Source organism: Microcaecilia unicolor, chromosome 12 (genome assembly GCF_901765095.1).
Source record: "Microcaecilia unicolor chromosome 12, aMicUni1.1, whole genome shotgun sequence".
Classification (NCBI taxonomy): Eukaryota; Metazoa; Chordata; class Amphibia; order Gymnophiona; family Siphonopidae; genus Microcaecilia; species Microcaecilia unicolor.
Genome location: NC_044042.1, coordinates 24,451,571 through 24,471,169, shown reverse-complemented (window position 1 = coordinate 24,471,169; position 19,599 = coordinate 24,451,571). Strand labels below are relative to the sequence as shown.

Here is a 19,599-nt window from a genome sequence, read left to right as displayed (position 1 = left end):
TCGAGCAGGGACTGTCCTTATTCGCTCGGTTAAGGTGTTTAACTATTTGTTACAAAGTAAATCTACAGCATGTTATGTCTTCCAGGAGTGTTGGATACTGTAATCATTGTATGTCCGTTGCATTATTTATGATTGCAGGTGGTTATTATCGGGGGTGTGGGGGCCGAGGGGGAGGGAAGTCTTGGATCGCTTTGTTAGTGTGTGTGTGTGTGTATTATGACTGTAATTGTGTACTGAGTGTGTTACTCATGCACAGTAGAGCCGAGGGAATCTGTCTGCTACGATTTACAAGTATCCCAGCATCGAAAGTGGAGATCTGGGAAGCTCTTTCCCTCTCCTATCCCGCCCTCCTCCACCGCACTTCGTCCCTGTTTGTCTTTATTCCCTCCCTTTACTTATGTAATAGGTAAAACCAGTATGGGAGTGGGCGTGTCCTGAGCTGCAAACTGCAGCCTTCGCCCTTCAGTCCCCGGGACTCTTCTGCTCCTGACTTCAGCTGGAAGTGGGAGGTGCGAGGTATATTCTGTCTGACTTGAGGTTCCCAGCTCTCAAACCTTCTCCTGTACCCTGCCGAAAGTGCCATTTATGGAACTGAGGAATCCTGCAACCTGCTGACCTGCCTGTACATTGCTTGTTCTAGCTTCCCTTCCCAGCGATATTTTTTTGGGGGGTCCCCGTTTGATTCTGTTGCAACCATGCTCGCCTCCACAGCCCCTTTAAAGACCGCACTGGCATACGATGTCTTCCAAGGGCAAAATGACTCCTCTCTGGCTGTGCCCTCGGACAAACTTCTGCTCAATCGGACCTCAGGGGACCAGAGGGTGAAAGAACAAGTGCTGATGACGGTCAGGAGACAGAAACCCAGGTTATCCCAGTCTTCCACACTGAACTACAATACCCGAGGTAAGATCCCCATCTTCCCTCTATACAAGCCCCCCCCCCCCCCCGCCCCCGGGGCTTGGGTGTCCAGAGGAGGTGGAAATAGGGTTTTAATGAATAATTGTTTATATGCATTCCTAATTTAAAAAAAAATATGCTCTCCTGTTTCCTTTAGACCTGGAATATTATTTCCCTTGTATTGAACAAATATAAGTATTATCCAGAGATAGTTCTTACAAGTTAAATCCAACTGAATACAATTTTAAGAGCAGATTAACCATGCAGAGCATTTGTACTGTTTTTATCTATATCTAAAGACACACACATTCATCCACATGTATGCCTGGCAGTCTGAAATCTGCAACTGAAACGTAGATCTCTTGATTGTGACTTTCGTCTACTAGCACCCAACTTTTACTTTTTCACATAAAATCAGGGCTGACTATTTCTTTACAATACATTACTGTGCATCAGAATGCTAGCTGGGGCTTTAGGGTTCTTTTTATTGCCAGGTTTTACACCTGGAACTTTTTTCTTTGAATCTTGCCAAGAGCTAGGGCTGGTGCCATGTAATTGTGTGCATGGAGTGCTGCCTGGCATTCATCCTTCGCATTGCCTTTAAGGTGCTGGAAATAAAGGGGGTGGGATGACTTTCCTATGAGGAAAGGGTAGAGCGGCTGGTGCTCTGGAGCTTGGAGTAGAGGTCTATAAAAAACTGAGTGGAGTGGAATGGGTAGAGGTGAATCGCTTGTTTACTCTTTCTAAAAATACTAGGACTAGGGGGCAGGCAATGAAGCTACCAAGTAGTAAATTTAAAAGAAACCAGATAAAATATTTCTTCTCTCAGCATGTAATTAAACTCTGGAATTTGTTGCCAGAGAATATGGTAAAAGCAGTTGGCTTAGCAGGGTTTAAAAAAGGTTTAGCTAATTTCCTTAAAAAAAAAGTCCATAAGCCATTATTAAGATGGACTTGGGGAAAGTCCACTGCTTATTTCTAGGATAAGCAACATAAAGTCTGTTTTACTGTTTATTTATTTATTTGTAGCATTTGTATCCCACATTTTCCCACCAATTTGCAGGCTCAATGTGGCTTACATTTGCCGTAATGGCGGTTGCCTTGCAGACCATCACCATTTCCGGATAACAGAGTTACAGATAGTATTGCATTAAGGTGCATACATACTTGGAACTAAACATGTAACATAACATAGTTAGAATGGATCAAGTTGTATATGTACATCATGTGTATACAAACATGGTAAAGAATAATACATGATGGTATTGCGTGAAGGTTCCTAAGTAGTGAATTGGATTGTAACGTACATTGGGTCTTCGACTATATAGAGTCCCTATTCACCATACGGTTGGATCTTGCCATGTACTTGTGACTTGGATTGGCTCCTTTTGGAATCGGGATACTGGGCTTGGTGGACCTTCAGTCTGTCCCAGTGTGGCAGTGCTTATGTTATGTTTATGTTAAGGGATCTGACGCTGATGTTTCTTGGGTTTGTGGTCTTGTGATTCCTCTCCCAGATTCACAAAGCGCAGTGTTTGATTTGCAGTTTGGGATTGGGGACCATTTCAGGATGTATCTTTAGTAAAGAGATCTAGGAGCTCTGTTGTGGTCTTGGAGGGGGGGGGTCGGGGGGGGGGGATGGATTCTTTATAGGGTGTGAATGTGAAAGCTTTATTAGGCCAATAAAACTTTGTCCAAAGATGATGATACATATGAGTTTTCAAAATATCATGAGATCTTTTTCAGATATCATGTGCACCTCTGTATGACTTATTAAGGATCAGATCTTCCAGACTTTAGCAGAAGGCAGTGGCAGAAGTCCAAATGAAGGGCCACGAGAGTAGGGGGGATCAACTCAAAAAATATGGGAGCTGCTACAAGGGGTCTTTCTCTTGGGCCCCTGCCGTGGGGGTGCTGTGCATGAAACAGAGTAGAGGAGTGGCCTAATGGTTAGTGCAGTGGGTTGTGGACCTGGGGAATGGGGTTCAGTTCCCGCTGCTGCCCGATGGTTAGTGCAGTGGGTTGGGGAACTGGGTTCAAGTCCCTCTGCAATCGAAGGCGACATTGGTCCTCCATTGCCCCAGGTACGATTCATATATATAACTTAGATTGTGAGCCCATTAGGGACAGTGCAAAGTACCTGCAATAGAAATTGTAAACTACATTGAGGAATATTTTCAAAGCACTTAGACTTACAAAGTTCCTTAGTAACCTATGGAACTTTGTAAGTGTAATTGCTTTGAAAATGAGCCCCCTAGTCACCTCTTGCAGTATATCAAGTGCTGAAAATAAATAAAACGCCTTTGCATTAGGACTCTTTTTGAGTTCTGTTTACAGCATCACAAACTGATGAATTCTTAACCTCTCAGCTGGAGATCCATGGGAAGAACCCTAATAGAAGACCCAGTTGGAGGGGAATGAGATTTACTAACTGTGTATTCCCAAGGTCGGGGGGGGGGGGGGGGGGAGGTGGCAGATTAGCTAATCTAGTACTGGAGGACACAGTAGTGGAGTAATGAGAGACAATAGTATGAGCAAGTTCTGGAAACACAGGGGAAGATGCACTAAAACAATCGTTAATGCCCTTCCTTAACCGATTCCTTAGCGAATCGGTAAGCAACGGGAATGCATCAAGGAAAGGGAATGCAAATGAGCTGCTCGTTGTAGCTCACTTGCATTCTCTATTCCCTCGGTTATCAATAGAAATCAAACAAAATAAAACATGGAAAAGAAAATAAGATGATACCTTTTTTATTGGACATAACTTAATACATTTCTTGATTAGCTTTCGAAGGTTGCCCTTCTTCGTCAGATCGGAAATAAGCAAATGTGCTAGCTGACAGTGTATATAAGTGAAAACCTTCAAGCATTACTATGACAGTCTGACAGGGTGGGAGGATGGGGGTGGGTCGGAGGTATGCATGGGGACATCAAAGCATATCATTGATATTCTAACAGGACGGGTGTGGATAGGTGAGGGGTGGGGTGATCAACAGAGACATACAGCTTTATGGTTTATAATGGGCTAGGAACCCCAGGTCCTTGTTAAGTCCCCATGCATACCTCCGACCCACCCCCATCCTCCCACCCTGTCAGACTGTCATAGTAATGCTTGAAGGTTTTCACTTATATACACTGCCAGCTAGCACATTTGCTTATTTCCGATCTGACGAAGAAGGGCAACCTTCGAAAGCTAATCAAGAAATGTATTAAGTTATGTCCAATAAAAAAGGTATCATCTTATTTTCTTTTCCATGTTTTATTTTGTTTGATTTCTATTGATAACCTTAAGAGTGGACTAACATGGCTACCACACTCCTCTATTCCCTCGGAAACCAGTTGGCCGGTCGTTATGCTGGCTGCTCTGCGCATGCCAAAGACGTCCAAAAAGGACGTCTCTGTCGAGCACTTGTCAGAGCTGCGGGCCGGAGCGCAAGCTGCAGCCGCTGGTACAGCTGGTGATCCCTGCCGCCCCACTCTCAGAAGAAGGGGGTGGATTGCGGCTGACCGTGCAGACCCTCCTCCCTGGGAACGCGCGGCTCTGGGGGTGATGGGGGGTGAGAGTTGCACCAAATTACCACCGCCGGCATCGGGACGTGCGAGGATGTCCAAATAAAAAAGCTATTTGGACGTCCCTTTTGATTATGCCCCCCTTCAGGTCTCTCTCCGCCAATCACAGCGCGTTTAGCTGACACTGGTGACAGCTAAACGCGCTGTGATTGGCTGAGAGAGACCTGGAGGGGGCATAATCGAAAGGGACGTCCAAATTGTTTTTTTTATTTGGATGTCCTCGCAGAAGAACACCTATCACAAAAAAATCTGGGGGAAAACGTCCAATTGCTCATCAGGGCCGTCCTTTTTAAAAAAAAAAAATGTTTCAGTGAAAGATGTCCAAGTTAGGCGCTTTAGAAGGACGGCCCTGATGAGCACTTGGACGTGGCTAGGCAGTGAAGGACGTCCATAAAGGACGGCCCTGACGAGCACTTGGACATTTTTTTCCCCCAATTATTTTTTGTTACATTTATAGAAGTTTTTAGAGGCTGCGCAGCCCCAACGAGAGGTACAGACCTCCCATTAGATTTTCCACGGTTAGGCAATTGGAAAATGGTAGTGCATCTCATTACAATACGATTTATACACATTGGGGTACTAATTTGCTCAACTGCATTCCATTTTCGTTAGCTGCTACCGTGATCGGAAAATGGCTCGGAGAAGCATTTAGTGCATGCCAGGGTTTACTACTTGCTCGTTAATGGCTCGTTAAGTTTAGTGCATCTGGCCCACAGTCCAAGTCAAAAGGAAAGATGGGCAAAGAAGCAGCTAGCTCCGTGCAGCTGTCGACCTTTGAATCAAGGATGGCCCTTGACAGTGACCCTTGTTGATCTTAATCCTTGATCTATGTGTCCTAGTCCCTGACTTTCAGGAGGCTTCAATAGCTATTATGAGATTTCTCTCATCTTTTTTTCAACTATCTCTTTTATCCCAGTTCAAATCAAACCTTTAATTATATATACAGTATTTTGCTTAAGGGGTTAGCTGCACTAATCTGGATTTGTAAATGTTCTCAGGCACGAAGATCGAAAACATGATTCCAAACATATGGATGTTTTTTTGGACATTGTGTGAACTCTGCAAACATTCAACTCCAAACGAGATCAAGGAAGATACTAACTAGGAAAATATAAAGATCTGAGTTGTGCTATATGAGTTACTCAGAATTAGCAGAACAGATTTATGGCTTGACCTAGTTGAAACCTGATTATCCGATCACCCTCTGAAGCCTAAAATCCCATATCCCTTAAAAAAAAAGTCATATGAGATCTGGATTTAATACAAATTAGTACAGTGTGCCCTTGCAAAACAAACACCCCCCCAAAAGGAACTGCCTTTTGTAGACATTTTGAAACAAAGCTAGAAGAAGCAGTAGCTTGAGGAAACATCCACTTCCCAAAAGCTTCAAAGAATCATATGACTAAGGATTCAAATGCGTTTTCCTTTTCTTTTTGGTTTGAAACATCATCAAAAGTGAAAAAGGTCAAATTGTCTTCCATTTTTCCGACTTTCCAGAATAAAAAAAAAATGGATAAGAAAAGGAAACACACATGGGAATTCAGTCACAGATGTGGAAAAGACAAAAGAAGACTGAAATGGAGAAATAATCATTTAATAATCAACCAAAATAAACATTTTCAATTAGAAAATGTACACACAAAGCCCCTAGAGGCTGAGTGGTTGTCACTTGTAAAAGCAGGTAATTTTTCCTGATAACATCTAAAACTAAAGCTCACCTACACAGTCCAGTGGACCAGTCTATGACCTGAAGTGAAGCCGGGCTGATTGATTAATGAAATGGCTCAGCTGATTGCCTTATACAGTGCTGGACTGTAGGGGCATGGGAAAAGTGACTTATCAGGAGATGCGGCAGGGAAGGATTTCGGATACATTGGAAGAGCTGGGTGAGGTTCTCAGTACTGGAATAACAAGGGGTGCTACAGGGCAGGATTGAGGTGCATTGGTAAGGTTACTTGTGGGGGTTTCAGTAGTTTTCCTGCAAGGGAGACTTTGAGGTTGTATAGAAGGCGGATCCAGAATACATTGCATATTGCAGAGATAAGAAATGGAAGTCTGCCTTTTGTCATGACTCTGGAGTAAGGAATGTAGACTGTACAGCAGTTATCATGTTTCTATCCAACATTAGCTGTGAAGGTCAATGTGGATCACAAATGGATCTAGAAATCAAAAAACAAAACATGTAAAATATAGGCAGAAGATGAAAACAAAAACATATACAACACTAGAAAAACTCTTCAATTCCTTATAGCTTTGGGTTTAAGAATGTTTGGAATAAAAATGATTTTATGACCCTTCTGAATAATCCATAAATAGACAGGCTGCTAATTACTGCTGGTAAGGTATTCCACCACCGAGAAGCCAAATGGGGAAAAGTGGCTGAATGAAAAGATTTAAGAACAATATTTTTACAACTAGGGAACGATAACGTTAAAAAGTTCCTGGAGTCCAAATCCACATTTCTATTGGGCAAATTGATACGTCCATGCATATGATTGTGAAGTTCCATGTATTATTTGAAAAGTGAATGTACAAAGCTTAAATAATGATCGAGCTTCTACAGGCAGGCCAGTGTAACCTTACCAACAACCGTGATGCTCTCTGAAACTTAGATACTCTAAGTATCAACGATAGACTTCTGATGGAAAACAATTTCTTACTAGTCATAATTTTCATAACATTATTATTATTTATTGCATTTGTATCCCACATTTTCCCACCTATTTGCAGGCTCAAAGTGGCTTACATAATTTTGCTAAATACAGTTAATCCTGGATGTCAGGTACAATTAGTGTTGTGCAGAGATTGATTAGAGAAGAAGTATAGAGAAGAAGGAAGGAATTTATTAGGTATACTAGACGGTGGGTTAGTAATGAAATGCTTTAGACACTACTGCTGAAACCTGAGTGCCAAATCTTAAATAGTTATCCAGCACCCCTTACTAAATAGTTCTCTATAAACAAAGAGCAGGTCACTGAGGGACAGCAGATCTAGTGTGACCCCCTTGATGAGAAATGTATCAGCAGATCACCAGAGCCCTCATAACTGAACTTCATCACCGAACAGCTTTCATCTTGGATCTCCGTAGTTCTCACTTATGAGCACTGGCAGGGAAGATGTTTGCAACGACGACATGGAAGACATATTTTTATTTCACTTTGTTTGCACATTCTATGCAGGTATCAGCAAGCATGATAATTGCTAAGGAGACGGTGGAGGCTGCTGCTTTAATTCCATTCTTGAAAGCTGCCATTTCACGTAGGAACTGGATAAGGGGTCACAGAAAAAGGGCAGAGCTGAGAGAGCACAGTTTCCTTGAGCAACTTTAGGTTTCTAGCTTAGCTGGAACTAGCATGACCCTTCATTTGTTCGCACAGGCATTTTTGTTAAACTTGATTTTCATGGTTACTGCATTTTAGGCTATAATGGAGCAGAGATTTTATTCTTTTTTTCTGTTACTCTTTTTAGGCAGTGTATGTTTGATTGTAACTTGCCTAGGGAATAGCCAGGCTAGAAATGTATAAATAAAATTTCCTTGGATTTGATACCCCACCTCCTGCTGAGTCCAGACATTGTAGCAGGAATCCTCAGTTGGGTCTGTGCCCCAAGCCTCTTTCCAGCACCCTGCAACCATGGCCTTGGGATTTGGCTAGAAGATATTGCCTTTTCACAATAATTGTGACTTTTGTCCCTCCTCCCACCCCTGCAGCACTTCCAGCCTTGGCTGACCCAGGGTGCTGAGTCCCGGTTCAGAAACTGAACCAGGGTCTCTCCACATGGCAGTGCACTGTACTGGCCCTTAAGCCACCAGGCCAAATTTACTAGATAGTTCATGTCCACTGTGTTATTGCCAAAGGGAGTGTTTGTATCGGGAGAAGTACCATGTGAGAGCTCAGAGTTATGAACCACCACACCTTTGGACAGTTCTGAAACTGGTCCAGCATCGGGTATCCCAGCTCTAGGATCAGTACGGGAACTGGGATGCCACGTGAAGAAAGCAAAATGCTAAAAATGGCCTGTCTCCTAAAACTCAGATAACAAATTATTTAAAACTAGTAAAAAAAGGCCAGTTTCTGACAGAAATGAAACGGGCACTAGCAGGTTTTCCTTGGAGCGTGTAAGTTTGAGAGAGAGAGCGTGTGTGAGAGAGATGGAGTGTGTGTGTCAGAGAGAGAATGAGAGAGAGACAGAGTGTGAGTGTGTGTGAGAGACAGTGTCTGTGTGTGTGAGACTGTGTGTGTGTGACAGAGAGATAGAGTGTGATAGACAGAGAGTGTGTCAGAGAGAGTGTATGTGAGAGACAGTGAGTGAGTGTGTGTCCCCCTCTCGCAGGTCCCCCACCCCCTCTCCCATGCCCCACCCTCCAGCCATCCATGTCCAGCGACCCTTCCCTTCCCTGCTCCCCCCTGCAGCCACCCATGTCCAGCATCCCTCCCCCCCTCCAGCCACCCATGCCCAGCGACCCTCCCCCCCCCCCGACGCATCAAACCCCATCGCCACCCGCAGCTGCCACTGGTAACGCTGTATGGCCTTTGCTGCTTCTCCTGTTGAGCAGCAACGGCCGCTACAAAAAGAAAAAAAGCAACAAATGTTTTCAAACCTCAAACGCGGCACCGTAGACAGCCATCAGGCATTGGCTATCGGCTCTCTGCAGACACTCCTCCTCTCGCCTCCACGTCACTGCCCCTGGAGTAAGACCCCGGATGAGCGCAGCGACGTGAGAGGCGAGAGGAGGAGCGGCTGCAGAGTCAACAGCCAATGCCTGATGGCTGTCTACGGTGCCGCATTTGAGGTTTGAAAACATTTACTGCTTTTTTTCTTTTCGTAGTGGCCGCTGCTGCTCAACAGGGGAAGCAGCAGCAGAGGCCAGACAGCGTCACCTTAGTCACAATAATAATTAATATTAATCCCTCAAAGTGTAGAGACTCTTTTACACCTAGGTTTTGCCCTGTGGCATTTCCGGGGTGATATATATTAATTGTCATATTATCACTTGATAATGCCAGGGAGTCACTTACTGTTTCTGGGTGCCCAGAATTGGAGATAACCTACCTGTCATACTTACTGGCGGAGCAGGTAGTCCAAATCAAACAAGAGATAAGCAAGGTTTTTCTGTGGCAGGTTTTCAGAGTACAAGCTGTGTGTCAAATGCTGCTTGGTAGCTTCTATGTATATGAATTTATCACAGACTGACTGAAGCTAGGTTTTAGTCTGATCCATTACATGTTGGGATTTGCCCAAATTAGATCGCAGCAGCACTACATTTCCCAGAATCCAGTGCAGGGCTAGGGATGATAACCAGATGTTGGTCTGGTACACTGACGTGCAAAGTCTGTTAGATATGTACAAGGAAATACAAAGTTACATAGATGCCAAGTTACCCAGCTCCTGGCTGGAAACGTTTTGACCAGTTTTGAACTTAATCCCAAAGCAGTGTGGGATTTGTAATGCCTGATCCAGTCCATTGAGATCAGTGCTGCAAGTCCCATAATGCAGTGGTTCTCACCCAGTCCTGGGAGCACACCAAGCCAATCAGGTTTTCTGGACATCAACAGTGAATATGCATGAACAATTTGTAAACCAGATTTGCATGCACTGCCTCCTTGGTATGCAAATCTATCTCATACAGATTCATTGTGGATATCCAGAAAACCTGACTGGATGGGTGTGCCCTGAGGATTGTCAGAAATCCAGGACTGACTCAAAATCTCCAGCCTGGAACTGGATATCTTGGTGTCTCTGAAGCTACAGAGCCCCTCATTTTCAGAATATAACTATTATAGCAGTTCCCAACCCAGACTTCGGGACACACCTAGCCAGTCAGGTTTTCAGGATACCCACAATATATATGCATGAGATAAATTTGCATGTATGACCACCATTCTATGCAAATTTATCTCATGCATATTCATTGTGGGCATCCTGAAAACCTGACTGGCCAGATGTATCCTGAGGACTGGGTTGAGAACCCTTGTGTTAGAGGCACAGGTGGAGATCTTTAACTGTTGCTAGTCATTATATTACCCGGTGGCCCAAACAACTAAATACATTTAATTTTGGATACTTGGAAAGGAGATAATTATATTGATGGGTGATATATCAAATAAAGTTGACCAATGACCAAAATGAGTTACATTTACCTTAGAATGGTTCTTTACTGCATGCTTCTCAACCTAATTCTCGAGGCACATTCAGCCAGTCAGGTTTTCAGGATATCCATAATGAATATGCATGAGGTAGATTTTGCATGCACTGTGCAACTCTTTCCTATGCGTGTTCATTGTGGATATCTTGAAAACCTGATGACTGGGTGTAGCCCTAGGACTGGGTTGAGATCCCCTGCTCTACTGGAAATAAATGTAAATATATTTTTCAAAAGCCCGTCCCTGACATGGCATTAGAAGGATGTGGTGCAGAGTTTATTTGTTGCATTTATACCCTGCTCTTTCCCGCTCGATGGCAGGTTCAGTGCGGCTTACATAGTATGGATTACTGAGTAACATAGAGATAGCACAGTTGTAGGATAGTAGAATTATGGTGTGGATGTATAGAGTAGGACAAGAGGAAGAGATGTGGGTGGGGGATTGAGGTATAGGTAATATTAGTGGTGTGGGTATATCAGGTTCTTGGTGGGTTTTGGATGGCTCACACTTTCCACCATGTGTGTAACATAGAGCTGGGATATGAGCCTGGGTCCTCTTTTTTATAGTACACTGCACCAACCACTAAGGTACTCTAGGGACCTGCCTGCTGCTGTAACAGGACTGTCCACAACATCTGAAGCTGTCAAAGATGCTAGCATGTCTTTCACACCTTTGGGGTTGTGATTTTTGGTCCTGGAATCATCTGAAAAAGGCAGATGGCCCAAGGCCATAGGCAACAGGCTGAGCCAAGTCTGGTTTTGGTCCCTTACCTCCACATACTGGATTTGTAGTTTTGATTTGCTTAGATAAATTAATGAAATCATCAGAACTACAAGTCCCTGTATGCACTGGGGCAGAACCAGGACTGGTTCAGCCTGCTTCTGATGACATGGAGTCCTCTGGGATCTCTATTGCGAGATCTTGAAAGCTTGTGGAAAACATCTTTTTTGTTTGTCTTAGAAAGATCTCACACCTACAAAGATTGTTTTTCTCTTCCAGGGTTTTAAACACTCCTGGGTGGTGGTAGCCATGTTAGTCTTTTTTTTTTTTTCTTACATTTGTACCCCGCGCTTTCCCACTCATGGCAGGCTCAATGCGGCTTACATGGGGCAATGGAGGGTTAAGTGACTTGCCCGGAGTCACAAGGAGCTGCCTGTGCCTAAAGTGGGAATTGAACTCAGTTCCTCAGGACCAGAGTCCACCACCCTAACCACTAGGCCACTCCTCCACTGTTGCTACTATTTGAGATTCTACATGGAATGTTGCTATTCCACTAGCAACATTCCATGTAGAAGTCGGCCCTTGCAGATCACCAATGTGGCCGCGCAGGCTTCTGTACGTGCAGGAAGTCAGACTCACAGAAACAGAAGCCTGCGCAGCCTTCTACATGGAATGTTGCTAGTGGAATAGCAACATTCCATGTAGAATCTCCAATAGTAGCAACATTCCATGTAGAATCTCCAATAGTATCTATTTTATTTTTGTTACATTTGTACCCTGCACTTTCCCACTCATGGCAGGCTCAATGTGGCTTACATGGGGCAATGGAGGGTTAAGTGACTTGCCCAGAGTCACAAGGAGCTGCCTGTGCCTGAAATGGGAATCAAACTCAGTTCCTCAGGACCAAAGTCCACCACCCTAACCACTAGGCCACTCCTAAAGGTAATAAATAGAAATCAATCAAAACATAGAAAATAAAATAAAACAATGTTTGCTCACTCCCTCCGTTACCTGAAGAAATCAAAACCTACTTTATGAATGTGTCTCTATCTCCAGAATGTCGGGGGGGGGGGGGGGGGGGGGCATTTGAGCCTTTTCAAAAGATGTAAATTGAAAAAAAAAACACTCTTTTTGTATCCCTTGACCTCTGCAAAGTGCTCATATATCTTAGGTAATGAAAGGTAGACATATAATTATATTAATTACTAGCAAAGAAAACACTAATATGTAAAGCTAGAAGGTAGGATCTGTCTGGTTCATTGGTTTGTTTTGAAATTTGCTGCATCTGTTAAGGGTTCAAAGGTACAGGAAGCAACTTATTAATTTATAAGTTGCCTTGTTAAATTCTTTTCATCAGCTCTCACTTTCACTGCTGGGCCACAGAACCAGGGGGACACTTTAAAGACACACCCACACCTTGTTAAAGGGCCAGTAGAAACCTGCAGATGGACAGCTGAAGTCCCAGCAGCAGGGGCTTTCTTCTTTTTGTGTTGCTCTCCGGAGGCATGCCTATCCAGTTGGGTTTTTGGGATTGCCACCGTGAATACGCATGACATAGATTTGCATACTGTGGGGCTCATTTTTGAAAGAGAAAAACGTCTAAAAAGTGGCATAAAGCAACATTTTGAACATTTTTCTCATTAACAACATCCAAATCGGTATTTTGAAAACCTATTTTGATATGCTGTTCAGCTGCAGTGCATCCAAATCTGAAGGGGGAGTGTCAGGGGCATGTTAAGGGCAGGATTTGGATGTTTTTCAGCCATAAAGGAACAAAACAAAACCGTCCAGGTCTAAGACGTTTTGAGCTAGACCTGTTTTTATAATGAATAAGGCACAAAATAGTGCCCTAAATGACCTCCCCTTACTCCCCCAGTGGTCACTGACCCCCCCCCACCTCCAAAATGTGATTAAAAACATTACTTACCAGCCTCTGATGTTATACTCAGGTCCATTACAGCAGCATGCAGGTCCCTAGAGTAGTCTAGTGGTGGGTCCAGTACACTATAGACAGGTGGACCCAGGCTCATATTTCCCCCTACCTGTTATACTTGTGGTGGAAACTGCAAGCCCTTCAGATCTCACCAGAAACCCACTGTGCCCCTTCTCCAATAAGGGCTATTATAGTGGTAAGCAGTTGGGGGTAGTGGGTTTTGGACGGCACAGCAGACAAAATAAGGGAGCAAAGGTAAGATGTATACCTGGGAGCATTTATTTGAAGTCCACTGCAGTGCCCCCTAGGGTGCCTTATTGCTCTCCTGGGATGTCTGGGGGACCAGTGTAGTAAAAAATGCTGGCCCCTCCTACATCCCAATGGCTTGATTTTCTACATTTTTCATTTAGACTTTTTTTTTTCCGTAAATGGTCAAAAAAAAATGTACAAAGCATAAAACCTTGTTCAAAGTGGTATTTTCGAAGAAAATTAGACTTTTTTTTTCTTTTTTCAAAAATGACCTTTTCTATTCAGATTTTGAACATTTTGTGCAAAACGTGCAAAGTCGGACTTAAACGTCATATCGAAAATGCCCTCCGCAGGTTTTAAATATATGTGAATTTATGCCGTACATATTCATGGTCCAGAAAGGATGTTGTGTAGGTAGGTCAGGTACAGCTTCTCTTGGTCCAGTAAAATATATTTTAACAAGCAAAGAGGTCAGCCATTAATGGCTAATTTTGCTAGGATAATGTCTCCATATGGGTTAGTTTTGTGCTTCTCTTGCCCCTCTGCCAGGGTATCTGGGGTATGACCTTAGCTAGTGCATGTCTTAACACTTGCATTGTGTCAAAGAGCACCTCTTTCCAGACTTCATATTGTGTAATATGCACAATCAAAACCTTCTTGGAAATTCTTTTTAATTAGGTCGGGGCACGTCGTACAATTTGTGCCCCATTCCCTTGGTCTCTGATTGCATTTTTTGGTATTTGAGGATTTTCTCTTTGCCTTTATCTAGTAAAGGATAGTCACTTGTTCTGACATTTCTATTAGGAAGGCATGTTTGTGCTTTTGTTCTCCATCACAATATCCAGTTTTCTTTTGTCAAGCTATTTTGTAGTGGGAATGGGACTATCTCAGGTGATACAAAATAAAACCTCCTACAAATATTCAAAGTGAGAAATCGAACTAATGTCACACCAGGCACAACATTTGAAAACCTTATTAAAGGAGGAGTAAAAAAAACCTCAGAACCCCGTCTGGAACATCATGGACTCTTGGGCAAATGCATTTCAACTAAAACTCAACAAAGGAAAAAAACACAGTCTCATTCTTTCATCCTAACACAGCATGGACAACCCCACAACTATCAACACCCCAGACTACACCCTCCCTATCTCACACAGCCTGAAAATCCTCAGCGTTACAATGGACCGCAACTTAACACTAGAGAGCCAAGTGAAATCCACAACAAAGAAAATGTTCCACTCAATGCGGAAACTCAAAAGCGTGAAACAATTCTTCCTGAGGGAAACATTTCGCAACCTGATACAATCAATGGTACTAAGCCATGTAGACTACTGCAAAGGAATTTATGTGGGATGCAAAGAACAAACCTTAAAGAAACATCAGACCGCTCAAAACACGGCAGCAAGGCTCATTTTTGGAAAAACGCAATTTGAAAGCACAAAACCCCTCCTCAAAAAACTACACTGGCTCCCAATCAAAGAACGCATTACTTTCAAAATCTGCTCTGTGGTTCACAAAATTATCTACAGTGAAGTACCGGGATACATGACAGACTTGATCGACCTACCAACCAGAAACACATCCGAATCAACACGAACGTACCTAAATCTGCACTACCCAAGTTGCAAAGGACTCAAATACAAATCAACTTACGCATCCAGTTTTTTCTACATCAGCACACAACTATGGAACGCACTACCAAAAGCCTTGAAAACTACGTACGACAACTTACACTTCAGGAAATCACTAAAAACTCACCTGTTTAAAAAGGCATACCCTACCAATCCAACATAAATGCCTGATCTCCGCTACACAATAAAACTAAAGTTCGTAATGGAAATTACACAGCTCTTCCATTGGATGATTCCTCTATGTGGTCCTACCACGTGAACCTTATCCTACCACATCATCACTTTGTATTTGTTTACTCCGGAGTCTACAAACACCTGTCTGGTACTATGTAAGCCACATTGAGCCTACAAATAGGTGGGAAAATGTGGGATACAAATGTAACAAAAAAAATAAAATAAAATAAAATAAATATTTAAAGCCTCAAGACTGGAAAGGGTAATGATCCCATTGGCTGAAAAACCTCCAACCTCCATAGGTAGACTTTACATATAGGGGTCCTTTTACTAAGGTGCGCTGGTAGTATAGGCATGGGTTTTGGGTGCTCACCAATCCATTTTTCAGTGCACCTGTAAAAAAGACTTTTAAAAATTTTTTGCCGAAAATGGATGTGCAGCAAAATCAAAATTGCCGCATGTGCATTTTGGGTCTGCGACCTCACCGCCAGCCATCGACCTAGCTGTAAAGACTCATGTGGTAACCAGGTGGTAATGACCTACACACATCAAATGCCACTTTGCACACGGCCGATACGCGCGTTCGAAAATAAAAATTATTTTTTGGCCATGCGTATCGGACATGCACCAAATGAATAGACGCTTACGCGGCTTAGTAAAAGGGCCCCATAAACTTTAACGTGTGAATCAAAAGGATCTTATGTAAAACCAGTCCAACATTAAGACAAATATTTCAAACTTATCTTGGTCCCACTGACGACGGCCAGTATTTTGCTAGCTGCTGCATCAGGGTAACCAGGACCAAAAATCTATAAAAACAAAAAACTAGTTATGTTTTCATTGAAAAACAAATGCAAGTATTATATGCTTGGGCTTTAAATATATGTTCCAGATGGGGTTCTGTGGCTTTTTCCTCCTCCTTTTAATAAGGTTTTCAAATTTTACCTGGTGTGACAGTGATTGCTCATTTGGAGTTTTTAATGTTTGTGTTTTTATGTTTTGTTTTTATTTTTTTTGTTTTGTGTTATGATTTTGGCTCCACAACCCTTGCTTTGGTTTGAACTATCTCAGGTGATCACAACCTAATCATTTTCCACTGTTCTGTCAGGGTTGTAATCCCTGTGTATTACAAACCGGGATGGAAGAGTGGCCTAATGGTTAGAGCAGCAGACTGGGAGATGGAAGGCCCAGGTTGATCTTGCAGTTGTTTGTGGTGTTGGTCAAGTTACTTAACCCCTCCAAAGCTGGGCAGTTTCAGGCTAATGTGGGGTATGAATGACTAAATAAATAATAATCTCTTTAAAACCTGATTGTTATAACAAGATGCCTGTGTGAGGAGTCCAAAAGGGCAGCCATTTTAAACATATCTTATAAAGGCCATGTAGGTGCTTAGGTGTCTTTATAAAATAAGCCCCCAGAACCAGGCCCAGTAGCATATATATGTCCATACACATTTACACTGGCTTCAAAGAAAGTGTAAGCATGTGCACACATCACAATTCTGCTCCCACTCTGCCCAATCTACACCTCTGCAAATGCCCATGCATGATGTGTATGTAAGTATGCATCATCTTGCCAGCACACACACACACACACACACACACACACACACTTAAACGGCTGCACAGCTTTAGAAAAGGTTTCTTTCACACATAAAATCAGCATCATGCAAGACAAACCTTTATACAATTAATCTCCCTTTTGGCAACCTGTAAAAACCATAATTCTCCTGAAGTTATCTGGATAAAATGTTTTTGAATATCAAGCCCAACAAAGTTTTATTTTATTTATTTATTTATAGCATTTATAGCCCACATTTTCCCACCCACGGCCAGGCTCAATGTGGCTTACAGTAATCTACAGAAATCATACATCAATTCTACAACAAACAGTCAACGACATTGAAGTGAAAGAGACTAGAGAGTAATAGCAAAGGTGCGGAAATGCGGAAAGAGAAATTGAATTCAATAGGAAGAGATGCAGGGCGGGTCTTGAGCATAAGCTTTTCCAAATAAGGTCTTAAGATATTTTTTGAAGGTCGGATGATCAGGGGTAATTTTCACAAATTTAGGTAGACCATTCCACAGTTGTGTGCTAATATAGGAAAAGGTGGAGGCGTAGGTGGTTTTATACTTGAGACCTCTGTAGATTGGGTAATGCAGATTTAAGTACAAGCAAGCTGATCTGTGAGAGTTTCGAGGTGGTAAGCTGACACGGGTGTCCATATACGCAGGGGCTTCACCATAGAGAATTTTATGCACCAGTGCACAAATTTTAAATGTTATTCGGTCCTCGACAGGGGAGCCAATGCAGTTTCTCACGCAGTGGTCTTGAGCTTTCAAACCTCGATTTACCATAAATAAGCCTAGCAGCTGTGTTCTGGGCAGTTTGTAATTTTTTCAGAAGCATGTGTTTGCACCCTGCATATATCCCATTACAGTAATCAAGGTGGCTAAGGACTAAAGACTGAGTTAAACTTTGAAATACTTCCCTAGGGAAATAAGGTTTTATGCGTTTTAGCTTCCAAAGAGAGAACATCATTTGTCTGGTGGTAGAGTTCGCTTGCTGCTCCAGAGTTAAGCGTCTATCAACAATTACACCTAATATTTTTAGAGACTGGGAGATCGGTAAGACAAGCTCAGGTGTGATTAATGTGGAGGTCGTGAACTTGTTATAGGGAGAGGAGAGAATAAGGCAATGTGTTTTCTCAGCATTGAATTTGAATTTAAAAAATTTTGAGTTGTTGGTTTCCAGTATGTGAAATCCTCCTGGCACCGATCCTTTTTCCTTACAGTCACTTTAGGTTAATATGTTAACAGGACAATAAAGACAAATTGATCAGTACACTGGCTCTTTGTTCAGAGTTTGTTTTTGTAATGTGGAGCAAACATGGAAGGCTATAACCAAAATGAAAGGAATGGTAACTGTGAATGATAAACGATCTATTTCTCAGGTTTCACATAACACTGGATAATTGTTACATCAAGCATTGCTAGGGAGGAAAAATTCCTAGATGTAATAAATGACTGCTTCTTGCAGCAACTGGTCCAGGAACTGACAAGAGGGAGATCCATTTTAGATCTAGTCCTTAGTGGAATGCAGGTTATAGTACGAGAGGTAATGGTGTTGGATCTGCTGGGAACTGTGACCATAACATGATCAAGTTTGAGCTAATATCTGGAATGAAGCCACAAAGGAAAGCTACTGTAGCAACATTTAATTTTCAAAAGGGCGACTATGATAAAATAAGGAAAATAGTTAAAATGAAGCTAAAAGGATTGGCTGCAAAGGTTAGGACTTTTAGGGCCCTGTTTACCAAGGTGCGTTAGTGTTTTTAGCGTGTGCTCAAAATGAGTGCACGCTAACCGTGTAGGAATATTATGGGCATCTACATGGTTAGCGTGCACTAAATGCTTAGTGCACACTAAAAATGCTAGTGCACATCTAGTGCAGCTTAGTAAACAGGACTCTAAATAAGGCATGGATGTTGTTTAAAAATACTATCTTGGAAGCCCAGACCAGATGCGTTCCACATATTTACAAAAGTGGAAGGAAGAGAAAAAGACAGCTAATATGGTTAAAAGGTGAAGTGAAAGAAGCTATTAGAGCCGAAGAATGTCTTTCAAAGAATGGAAAAAGGACCGAAATGAAGAAAATAAGCAACATAGGTACTGGCAGGTTAGATGCAAAGCATTGATAAAGAAGGCTGAAAGAGAATATGAAGAGAAACTTGCTGCAGAGGCAAAAGCTCACAGTAACAACTTTCAGAAAGCCTGTGAGGGAATCCGTGGGACCGTTAGATCATGAAGGAGCAAAAGGGGCACTCAGGGGGAGGACAAGGCCATAGCGGAGAGACTGAATGAATTCTTTGCTTCAGTCTTTACGGAAAAAGATGTAAGAGATCTACCTGTACCAAGAATGGTTTTCAAGGGTGATGGTGCAGAGGAACTGAAAGAAATTTCAGTGAACCTGGAAGATGTACTGAGCCAAATTGACAAATTAAAGAATAGTAAATCACCTAGACCAGATGGTATGCATTCAAGGGTACTGAAAGAACTCAAACATGAAATTGCTGATCTGCTGTTAGTAATCTATAACCTGTCATTAAAATTGTCAGTAGTTCCTGAAGATTGGAGGGTGGCCAATGTAATTCTGATTTTTAAAAAGGGTTCCAGGGGTGAAACAGGAAATTACACACCAGTAAGCCTGACATCAGTGCTGGGCAAAATAGTGGAAACTATTATAAAGAATAAAATTACAGAACACATAGATAAACATGGTT

General features: G+C 42.5%; 1 protein-coding gene across 1 annotated transcript in view; it reads left to right on the top strand.

Annotated features, from left to right (window-relative positions):
* The first annotated feature begins 475 nt into the window (after positions 1-475).
* The window catches only part of PKP1 (plakophilin 1), a 94,246-nt gene continuing 75,122 nt past the window's right edge, over positions 476-19,599 (top strand). The window contains exon 1 of the mRNA XM_030220645.1: positions 476-903. Coding sequence (XP_030076505.1) covers positions 696-903 — 208 coding nt within the window. The 5' untranslated portion in view covers positions 476-695. The remainder of the gene's footprint in view (positions 904-19,599) is intronic.